This window comes from Cavia porcellus, unplaced genomic scaffold (genome assembly GCF_034190915.1).
Source record: "Cavia porcellus strain 051 isolate PalLab524CR breed Dunkin Hartley unplaced genomic scaffold, mCavPor4.1 scaffold_9, whole genome shotgun sequence".
Lineage (NCBI taxonomy): Eukaryota > Metazoa > Chordata > Mammalia > Rodentia > Caviidae > Cavia > Cavia porcellus.
In genome coordinates this window covers 68265782-68277703 of record NW_026947492.1, presented here as the reverse complement: position 1 = coordinate 68277703, position 11922 = coordinate 68265782, and the positions used below count along the sequence as shown (strand labels likewise).

At 35.6% G+C, this 11922-nt stretch overlaps 1 protein-coding gene across 1 annotated transcript; it reads right to left on the bottom strand.

Moving 5' to 3' along the window:
- Nucleotides 1-2362: 2362 nt before the first annotated feature.
- On the bottom strand, nucleotides 2363-3310 carry LOC100719395 (olfactory receptor 51B6-like). Its single transcript, XM_003465349.1, has one exon. The coding sequence runs from the start codon at nucleotides 3308-3310 to the stop codon at nucleotides 2363-2365; it is 948 nt and encodes a 315-aa protein (XP_003465397.1).
- Nucleotides 3311-11922: the final 8612 nt, after the last annotated feature.

The window sequence follows — 11922 nt, the reverse complement described above, 5'->3', positions numbered from 1 at the left end:
GTTATTGTGCATGGTATGAGATAAAAGATCCAGTTTTATTGTTTTGTGTGTGGATAAATAGCCATCTTCTTCAACTCTATACACTGAAGAAGTTGTCTTTTGCTTAATTTGAGAATGAATACCCTCATAAAAACTCCCATTCCAAGTTTTATGACTTGTGTGTTAGTAAGAATTTTTGTACATCACAGTGAATTATGAATGGTAGTGAATCAGTTAGAGTCCATGACAGGTACAACCCAAATTCTGCAATAGAAAAACCAGATGAAGTAAGATTTTGAAAACAACGTGCAGTACACATCTCTCTGTGATTTTCTGTACTGTTCACGAGACTGTGTGGGTTGTGCTCAAAATCATCCTGAGGCCTGTTCTTGTCAGAAGGCTTACAAGTAGTATATGAGCTTATGAAATTATGTTCATTCCTAATTAGAAATATGAAGAAGCGATTGCGAAGAAGTATGTAGGTGCAGATTAGAGATAATGGGTGGAAATCAAGCTGAATGCTTTTTCTAAGCCTGTGAGGCCAGTCACTAGGAAGGGTAGAGTCCTGTTGTTGAGTTTCAAATTGGATATTTCTTAAGGCAGTGGTGTGTATAGACCACAGCAGAGCAAAACCATCACTGGAACTATTTTCCAACCGCACACCTACTCTTTTACTGTGTCCATCATCATGGACTCACAGCTCTGCTTTGTTTTATAGGATTCAGTTCCAAAGAAGACAAGCTGAACACTGAGTCCTATATTTTTATTGGGCATTTTCTTTTTTGTCTCTATATCACTAACATATAAAGAAGGGCAGTAGGAAAACAGAGACACTTTTGATGGATTAATCAGAGGTGTCTATTTACCCACTTTATAACAAACAATGTTATCTTTTTTGTATCAGTCTTATAAAACTGATGTTGGTGTCAATGGAAGTGCAGGGCAAGGAAAGAAATATCTGCTTTGATATGTCACAGACTATCCTAAATTCAAGAGCATAACAAAAGGACAACTCTAAATTCAGGGATTGTGTTCTTATATTTTTGAAATTATTAAATTATACTGCAATTTAGGATGTTTGTATAGAACCCCGATAAGATGCAGAGAAACATGGAAGAAGTAACAGACACAGAGAGACATGTTCACTTTAAGTTTCATGTTCTAATTTAACCAAACATTCTCTTTTGATGAAGAACAATCTATGTAGGCATTCTGAAACACAGGTAAGAATGTTGTAATCTTTTTGTTGAGCCTACTATTGTAGAAACAACAGCAAATGTAACACGAAATGTAGAAACACATACAGCTAACCTAGTAAACAAATCATAAACAGCAGACCATTTGTCTCATCAGATAAGAATTATTCATTATCTTGGAAACTACTATAAAGATTTAATTTCATTTTCCTAAAACTTACTCATCCATCATAGAGGTGCTGCAAATTTATCACCTTTCTGTTACAAAGGGCAGATTATGGCAACCCTGGATTATGTGGAATGTCAGTGTGAGGAAATCCATGTGCTGGAGATGTCTATGTGAAGAGAATTCATTTGTCAGTGGGTGGCACCTTGTGGAATCCTAACATTTCATACCCTATGTTCTACTCATAAGACCATATTGTTTGCTCAAATAAAAATTCATCTTATGGCTAGGATTTTAGGCCAGTGGAACAAGTGCCTGCCTAACAAGCATGAGTCCATGAGTCTGAAAATCCAAATAAACGAAACAACAACAACAACAATAACAACAACAACAACAACAACAACAACAACAACAACAAAACTTTCATCTTCTGAGCTGTGGTTTCTAGATATTTGGGGACCATAAAAAAGCAAACACATTCAGTAAGGCCTTGCAGTGAACAGAATGAGCTTTGATACATATTTGGGTCCAAGAAAGGACCATTTTCTCCTTTGGTTAAGAACATTGCTTATATCTTCACTGTTTCTCCTCACCACACACCTATAACCAAATAGTCTCAAATTTTGAGGTAAGAGACATTTCATGTGGGTAATGTGGAAAATGTTGGAGTGTCATTCATACTAAAGGGACCCACAATGTATATTCTCAAAAATACAAACATACATGTGTCATACGTACCTGTGAATACACATACACACATATATGATGTGTGTTAGATGGCATGGGCTTTATAAACACTATGGATTATTTTGGGAAAGTAGTGAGCACAGAACTGGACACTAGAGTTATGTTCTTCTATTGTGCATGTATTGTGTCACATACAACTGAGACTAAAGGCCAGTGTAAAGTGATACTCTTAAGTAGCAGGTGGTTTGGTTGGTTTCCACTAAAGTCTTTTCCTATTGGTTACTACTTACTAGTTTGTCCAGGTTTCAAGAGTTATTTCTTAGAGAGCAGTGAGTTACTTCAGCGATGCTCTGGAAGAAGGCAGAGAGAATAAGCGAAGCATGCTCATCTGAATTTGCTTGGTTTTAATGCTATAGATGACAGGGTTCATGAAAGGGGGAAAAAGGAAGCACATGTAGCTCATTGTGATGTGGACCACATGAGGAATGTTCTTTCCAAACCTGTGAATAAATGTCAGCCCAACCACAGTGATGTAGAAGACCAGGATGCAACAGATATGGGAAACACATGTGTTGAGGGCCTTGGCCCTTTCAACTCTAGAAGCAATGCCCATGACAGTCCTGAGAATCAAAATATAGGAGAACAAGATGATGAAAAAGTCCAGCAGCCCCATTGCAAATACGACCACCACTGGATAGAGACGATTGAAGGTGATGTCAGCGCAGGCTAGCTTGATGACATCTTGGTGTAGACAGAATGCATGGGAGAGCACATGAGATCGACAATAGGGAAACCAGTGCAGGCGAATGATTATTGGCATGATCGACAGGCCAGCTCTAGTCAATACACCCACTCCAATCTGCACTACCTTCGTGTCAGTGAGGATGGAGGTATATCTTAGAGGTTTGCAGATGGCAATGAAACGGTCATAGGCCATGGCGAGCAAGACCCCTGATTCCACAATGGAGAGAGTATGGATAAAGTAGGCCTGAGAAAAGCAGGCTGCATGGCCAATCTCCCTGTGATTTAGCCACAGAACACCCAGCACTGTGGGCATTGTGGTCAATGTCACTCCCAGATCAGTGGCTGCCAACATGGCTAAGAAATAGTACATGGGCTCGTGGAGGTTCTGGTCATCCCTAATGAGAAAGAGTAGCGTGGTATTTCCAAGAATTATGGAGATGTAGGCCACCAGTAAGGGGATGGAGATCCAGTGGTATGCCTTTTCCAAGTCTGGGAACCCAGAAAGCAGGAATAGTGAGGTCTTGTTGTTCAGCCACATTGCAGGCCTTGCAAAGTGGGAAATAATCGCCTTGGGTAATATAGTAGAAACTAGTTTCTTAGGAGTTGCTTCTTAAGAATGTTTCCTGTTCTTAAAGTGTTTTGACTTTTAGAAATAGTGAAGATGATAGTTTAGTCTTTCATTTGACATTTTACGGTAGCAGAGAGTGTTTGCTCTTTTATGGTCCCCCAATTTTAAGATAGCATTTATGACTTACCCTATGTGAGATAATTGGAGAATACACTAACAGTTGATTTTTAAAAATCCTATAATTCAGAAAAATAAAAGAAGAAATGTATATAATTCATTCGTGCCATGGTGGTGTTTGAACATACATGGTAGTTTTCATGCATTTATCATGTTGACTGGTGTTACTAAAGGGTGGACATAAAGATTTCCCAGAAGCTTCCCCGTCCTAGGACCTCAGGAAAAAAATGATTCCAAGCAATGTTAGAAGATGTGGCAGATACATCTTGTTGCAAACCAATAGAAGGAAAGAAATAAGAATGTATGTACATAAGCAAATAACCTTTCATTTAAGCTGGAAAGACAATTTAGATTAATAAGTGTCTAGAAATTTTTGAGAGCCTATAAATACATTTATATGTGTACTATTTCTTTTTTTTTTGTCCTTTTTTCTTTTTTATCAGTACCGGGGATTGAACTCACGACCGCACACTTGCAAGGCAGGTGCTTATGCTGCTGAGCTAAATCCCCAGCCCCCTATATGTGTACTATTTCTAAAAACCTCTGATACATAATATCACACTATTTAAAAACAATTAAAATTTGCTAATAAAGATATAATTTGAGGAATGAGGAGATTTTATGATGATTTTTTGAAGGCATGATTGAAAATTGCATCAAAGTACTCTTGCATATTATAGTATATTTGTAGAAGCAAAACAGAAATTGCTAACAGAAATAGGCAAACTGGAGGCCAAAATTAAAAAAAAACAGCAATATTGTTTACTACTGCTAACAAGTGTAAACTTGGGAAAGTCACATTTTTTAGAAATTTTGTGTTTCCATCTATGAGGTTTTCTAATGATTTCTATGTTGCTTAGTTAGGCTTTTGATAAGATATGAAGACAGAATAGAGTTTCTAAAAGGGAGGTGCTTTGTGGGGAGTAAATTCTTCAGTTTTGAGACTTTGTTACCTTTAGAAGACATTGCAGAGGGTGAGCACATATAGGGATTATTGGTTCAGAGACAGGTTAAGTAACTCAGTTTTATGAGGAAGCATCTCAAGCAGATAGAAATGCTATGGTGTTTTGATGTAAGTGAAATAGTTAAATCAGAGTTCACCTGGGCAGAAGATAAAGTGTCTGGGAGGCAGAGAAAAAGTGGAAAGTGCTAAGTGTGGGGAACTTCTGATATAGACATAGGCACAAAGGACATTGCACCTGTCATGTGCAGACTGGACGAGGCAGGGTGGAAAGCAAAACTGTCCTCAGAGGTGAGAAAGGAGAGGAGTGGCTGATTTCTGTTTATAAGTGAGAAGACTAGAATGCATTCAGCTGTTTGCAGGATAGAGAAGCAGGAGTACAAAATCCAGGTTGCTTATATCTCAGGTGAATAGTGTGATATTTTGATGTAAATATACACTAGTAAATGGTAAACAAAAATCAAGTTAATTAATATATTAATCATCATACATGGCTTAACTTTGCCATAGTAAAAATACTATAGCTGTTTTCTTAGCAAAATTTCAGGATATCTTAACAATCCTGGGGAACTAGGATAAGATTAAACTTTGATCAAGGTAACTCAGTAACAATACTCTAAATGCATACATCAAGGCTTAAGACTTGGCTTGCTGTTTCATAATCAGATAATAGTGACTTTTCTCCAGACAGTTTTTGAATCTTTGATAATTACAGAGTATGATTCCCTGTTTTGTGCTGCCCAGGCACGTGCAGTGAAATGTCAGAGACAAACTTTGTTAATATACTGACCTGAATTTTTTTTCCTCTTCCATCATTCCCTGCAACTTTTGATATGAATTTCATACCTTTAGCCTTGTGAAGGATTTGATCACAACACTGTCTTTTCAGAATCTGCAAAAAAAAGCATGGCTATTATGAGCATTTAAATTGAAAAAATCACTCCAAGGGCCATTCCTAACTTAGGCCACTAATTGCCACTCCTTTTCTGTCCTTCCTCACTCTCTCCCCTTTTGCCCATCTCCTGGTCCCTGTCCACCATCATTTCTTGTCTCATTTAAACACTGAGGCTTGGGGATTTTGAGATTTTTAACATCAGTCTCCCAAGTGTCTGTTTTTGACTTGAGACCTGGTGCTATAATAATAAATTATATCTATCGAGACGTGGAAGCAAAAGAAGATCCATTAGTGATCTAGAATGGAGCAAAATTCTTAGGGTATAACTTTCTCCAGACCGTTAGGAAATCCTATTGCTCATCCTTAAAACAAGGAATATTTGACGATTAGAGGGGCACTGGACATTGGTTTTGTTTCAGAAAAAGAGTTAACTTCCCCCTGCCTTTTATTCCCTGATGTTAATATATGACTGTAGACACTGTAGACATTCAGAGACCTGTCTCAGTTTCAGGAAAGGCAAACTATGGTTTCCAATCCTTTCATTTCCTTTTTCTTCTTTTCTACATCCTCCATTCCCATCCTGCAACCATACCAATACAGGGCAGGGATTAGAGTCAGCCCTCAATTAAGCTGTGCAGAAGATACAGAAGACAGGAATCGCATTACCAACGACCTAGAAATTAGATGTCTTATTGTTAGTGCGAGACAATTATTACTTCCTCTATCACAATTAATCAAATTTATTTGTTTTCATTTTTTACTTAACATCCCTCAGAGTAAGTATAATTATCTATTTGTGAAATAAACTCCATCTTTAATAATGTAAAATGTCACATACATAACTTAGTTTTAAATTGTGAAATCAATGCCACTTTCTGATACTGAGGACTGATATTTTCACAATCAATTTCATTTTTCCTGATGGATACAGAGTGTGTTTCATTTCTGGATGAAAACTACTTTCTCATGAACAATATTCTTAGCAGTTTTCTTTAATGTCTACTGCACATGAGTTATAGCAATATGTATAAAGGATATATAGATAAATATAGACATAGTTTTTTATTAAGCCAATGAGACACAACTTATTTTAACGACTGATAATATGAAATTAATTTTAATTATGGAGACAGTAAAGATAAAACAATATTGAGAAAGTAAAACAGGTAAACCAAGCAAGTCTTTAATGATTATTATTTTTATTTATTTATTTATTTAAAAGGGAAAAGAGAAAATACAAAACAAAACAAAACAGTGTAAGGGTACAAGTAATACAGAACTGCAAAAAAGTAAGAAATCACCAGACAATAGATTACACATTATCATTTTAGAGATAGTTGCTCAAGTCACAGGATCAAAGCATACAAAGTGGACATTCAAACAGTGAGACTGCAAACAGTTGTGTTCAATGATCCAACCAAAAACATTAGTATGGTCATCAATTTAACACCCCTAAACACACTTGCAGTTATATCATTTAGAGCACTTTTTTCCCCTCTCTTTTTTACAACAAAATTTACACATTTTGGGTTTTATTACTCCCATAGTTCTTATTACTTATTTTGGAAGAGAATAACGTCAAATATGACAAAACAAGCTGTCAGTCAAAACCAAGGATAGACATGATGTAAAAACAGAGCACAGGTTATCAACAATGGTTACCATAATGCCTCTTGCTTCCTTAAAAAGAATTGTCCATCTCATTAGGTATTATAAAGTTGAACAAAACAGTAGAGAACAAGACCAATAAAACCTAAACATTGTAATTATTACAGGACTACAAAAGAAGATAATAGTCAAATCAGAATGGGCATCATAGTGAATCTTACTGCCTTCAAAGTAGTTGCCTATACCCTCAAACTTGATACTATCACATAGAACGGAACAGAGTCTAATCAGTCAAAACAAGATAGTGGGAGTATTACAGGACTTCAAATCAAGTTAATAGGAAATAAAAAAGTTACTATAATATATCCTGCTAATTTTTTTGATTTTTACCCTTAACTAAAAATCATAAAGAATAACTAAATAATTTTTTAATGAATAAGGGAGAGATTGAGATAAAAAAGGACACATAACAATGCAGGTTAAAGCATGACTGTTTCAGCAACCTAGTGCTTCATCACCAAATAACCCGACTTAATAGTAGTTACCATAGCGTCTTTTTCTTTGAAATATTTGATTATAACTTCATATACTATAGCATCAAACGTATCAAGGCAGTGTAAAACCATTCAAGTGGATGAAAGCACTGTAGGGTATTTAGAATCAGCTAACAGAAAACGAACAATGGTTTCTATATTATCTCTTTGCCTATAAAAATTTTTGTTTATACTATCACATATAATCTAGCAAGATACAACATGATAAAACCAAAGGAGACAGAAGAGCTGTAGTTTGGTGGGCCTTTAAAACAAGATAATATTAAATCAGCACTAGCTATTATGATGACTTGTTTTCTTCAAAATAGCTGATCATTTCATCACAGGCAATAATATCAAGCAGCCCAGAATAAACCCATTCCAATTAATAAGTGAAAAGTTTATAAGGATTCAAGGCCACATAAGGGGAATCATGATTACCACATACTTTTATATATTTGAATCATTACTTACATTAGGGAAACTATTCGGTATTCACACATGCGAGATTGAATTATTTCACTTATGAGTACGGTCTCAAGCTGCGCCCATTTATTGATAAATATCTCAATGTGATGCTTCTTTATAGCTGAGTAGTACTCTATTGTATAGAAATACCACAACTTTTTTTATCCATTCCTCAGCTGATGGACATTTGCGTTGTTTCCAAGATCTGGCGATTACAAAGTGTGCTGCTATAAACGTAGGTGTGCATATATCACTGTGGTATGATGCTTTCAGTTCTTCTGGGAATATGCCTAGAAGTGGAATAGCTGGAACAAATGGGACTTCCAATCCCAGCTTTTTGAGAAATCTCCAGACTGACCTCCACAAAGGTTGTACCAGTCTACACTCCTACCAGCAGTGTAGGAGAGTTCCTTTTTCCCCACAGCCTCTCCAGCATTTGTTGTTGTTGGTTTTCTTGATCCTGTACATTCTTTCAGGAGTGAGATGAAATCTCAGTGTGGTTTTAATTTGCATTTCCCTAATGACCAATGATGATGAACATTTTTTCATGTATTTATTTGCCATTTGTATTTCTTCATCTAAGAAGTGTGTATTCATCTCAGATGCCCATTTTTGAATTGGATCTTTGAATTTTGCAGGTCTGAATTTTTGTAATTCTTTGTAAGTTTTAGACAAAAGTCCCTTGTCTGAGGGGGAGTACAATAAGATGTTTTCCCAGTTTGTGGGATTTTTTTCACTATGCTGGAGATTTCTTTTGACATGCAGAAACTTTTTAATAAGAGGTGGTCCCAGTTATTGATTCTGGGAAGTATTTACCGTGCGATTTGAGTCCTGCTCATGAAGTCTCTACCTACCTCTATGTCTTCAAGGTTTCTACTCAATTTATCTTCCAATAGATTTAGTGTTTCTGTTTTAATATTCAGATCTTTGATCCATTTAGATTTTAATTTAGTAGATGGTGATAGGCATGGGTCTAGTTTTAGTTTTCAGCAAATGGAGAGCCAGTTTTTCCAGCTCCATTTATTAAAGACACTGTCATTCTTCCAGTGAACCTGCTTAGCTCCTTTATCGAAGATAAGGTGGTTGAGTATGTTTGTAGTTGTGGTTGTATCTTCTAATCTATTTCACTGATATTCAGCTCTGTTTTGATTCCAGTACCATGTTGATTTTACTACTGTTGTTTTGTAGTATAACTTCAAGTCAGGGATTGTGATGTATCCTGCCTTGCCTTTGCTTCTTAGAATTGCCTTTGCTATTCTAGGTCTCTTTTGGTTCCAGATGAATCTTAGGAGTGATTTCCCTAGATCTATAATGTATGTTGATGGTATTTTCATTGGGATTGCATTGAATCTGTATAACAGTTTTGGGAGAATGGCCATTTTCACAATGTTTGTTCTTCCTATCCATGAGCAAGGGATGTCTTTCCATTTTCTGAGATCATCTTCAATTTCTGTTTTCAGTGCATTATAATTTTCACTGTATAAGTCTTTCACTTCTTTCGTAAGAGTAATTCCTAAATATTTCATTTTTTTGCTTGCTAGTGTGAAGACTGTCGCTTCTCTTATTTCTCTCTCTGTGATTTTGTCGTTAGTGTATAGGAATGCTATTGATTTTGTATCCAGGTACATTACTGAATTTATTCATTATATCTAAGAGTCTTTAAATGGAGTTTAGGGGGTCTTCTATGTAGAGTATCATATCCTCTGCAAACAATGATAATTTAACTTCTTTTTTTCCTATCTTTACCCCTTTTATTTCTCTCTCTTGTCTAATTGCTCTGGTTAGTACTTCTAGTACTATATTAATTAGGAGTGGTGATAAAGGATATCCTTGTCTTGTGCCTGATTTTAAAGTAAAGGCTTTCAATTTTTGGTCATTTAGTATGATGCTGGCTGTTGGTTTGTCATAAATGGCCTTTATTATATTGAGGTAAAGACCATCTGTTCCAATTTTCTGTAAAGTTCTTATCATGCATGAATGTTGGACCTTATCGAAGGCTTTTTGTGCATCTATAGAAATGATCATGTGATTCTTACTTTTGACTTTATTGATATGGTGGATTACATTTATTGATTTACCTATGTTGAAGCATTCCTGAATGCCTGGAATGAATCCCACTTGGTCATGGTGTACAATCTTCTTGATGATTTGCTGCATCCTATTTGCCAATATTTTATTGAGGATTTTTGCATCTGTGTTCATTAGGGAGATTGATCTATAGTTCTCTTTTTTAGTTGGGTCTTTCTCCGGTTTTGGTACTAGAGTAATATTTGTTTCCAGGAATCACTTTTGAAGGATTACTTCCCTTTCCATTTCATTGAATAGTTTGAGGAGTGTTGGCATTAGGTCTTTGTATTTTTTGTAGAATTCTGCAGTGAATCCATCTGGGCCTGGACACTTCTTTGTAGGTAAGGAGTTAATTACATTTTCAATTTCATTAATAGAGATTGGGTTATTCAGCAGTTTTACATCCTCTTGATCTAGCTTTGGTACTTCATACATTTCTAGGAATCTATTTCTTCTGTGTTATCAAACCTTTGAGAGTAGAGGTTTTCGAAACAGGTGTTGATGATCTTCTGTATTTCTGTAGAGTCTGTAGTGATTTCACCTTTTTCATTTCTTATTGCTTGAATTTGAGCTTTTTCTTCCATTTTTAAAATAAGGTTGGCTAGGGGCTTATCAATTTTATTTATTCTTTCAAAGAACCAACTCTTTGATTCATTGATTTTTTGGATTGTTTTCTTAGTCTCTATTGCATTGATTTCTGCTCTGAGTTTTATAATTTCCTCTCTTCTTTTGGCTTTGGGCTTGACTTGCTCTTCTTTTTCTAGCTGTTTGAGGTGTAGCATCAGGTTATTTATTTGTATTCGTTCTGTTTTCCTGATGTGGGAACTCAGTGCAATAAATTTTCCTCTGAGGATGGCTTTCGTTGCATTCCACAGATTCTGGTAAGTTATGTATGTATTTTCATTTTCTTGTAGGTATTGTTTAATTTCTTCTTTAATGTCCTCTGTGAATCACTGAATACTCAAGAGTGTGTTATTCAGTTTCCATGTGTTTGTGGGATTTTTGCATTATCTTTTATCATTAATTTCTAATTTCAAAGCGTTATGATCTGATAACATGCAAATGATGATTTAAACTCTTTTGCATTTATTTAAACATATTCTGTGAGCTAATATATGGTTTATTTTAGAGAATGACCCATGTACTGCTAAGAAGAATGTGTATTCTGATGTTGTTGGCTGGAACATTCTGTATATGTCTATCAAGTCCATGTGTTCACAGGTGTGATTCAGTTCTGTTATTCCTTTTCTCATTTTCTGTCTGGTTGATGTGTCCCTTAGTGTCAATGGTGTGTTAAGGTCTCCTGTTACAATTGTGTTACTGATAATTTGATTTTTCATTTCTGTTAATACTTGTTTTATATAACTGGGTGCTCTGGAATTTGGTGCATATATATTTAAGATAGTTATCTCTTCCTCTTCGAGTTTTCCCGTATCGAGTATGTAGTGACCTTCTTTGTCCTTTCTGATCATTGTTGGTTTAAAGTTCACTTTGTCTGCAAACAGAATGGCTACTACTGCTTTTTTTTTTTTTTTTGATTCCTGTTGCTTGAAGTATTGTTTTCCATCCTTTGACTTTCAGTCTGTGAGTATCCTTCTGGGTTTGATGGGTTTCCTGTAAACAGCATCTGGTTGGATTTTGTTTCTTGATCCATTCTGCCAGTCTGTTTCTTTTGATTGGTGCATTGAGATCATTTACATTAATGGTTATAACTGTTTTATGGTGGTTTGTTGTTGACATGTTATCTTTCTGATGTTGCATCTTTATCTTTCTGTTCTGTTTGTCTGCTTTGCTTAGTGGCTTTTCTTTTGTGTATCTAAACTGTCTCTCAATATTTTTTGTAGAGTTGTCTTGGTGTTCATGAAGTTCTTCA

Coding starts and splice junctions, on each gene's coding strand:
- LOC100719395 (XM_003465349.1), bottom strand. CDS start 3,310: ATGTGGCTGAACAACAAGACCTCACTATTCCTGCTTTCTGGGTTCCCA.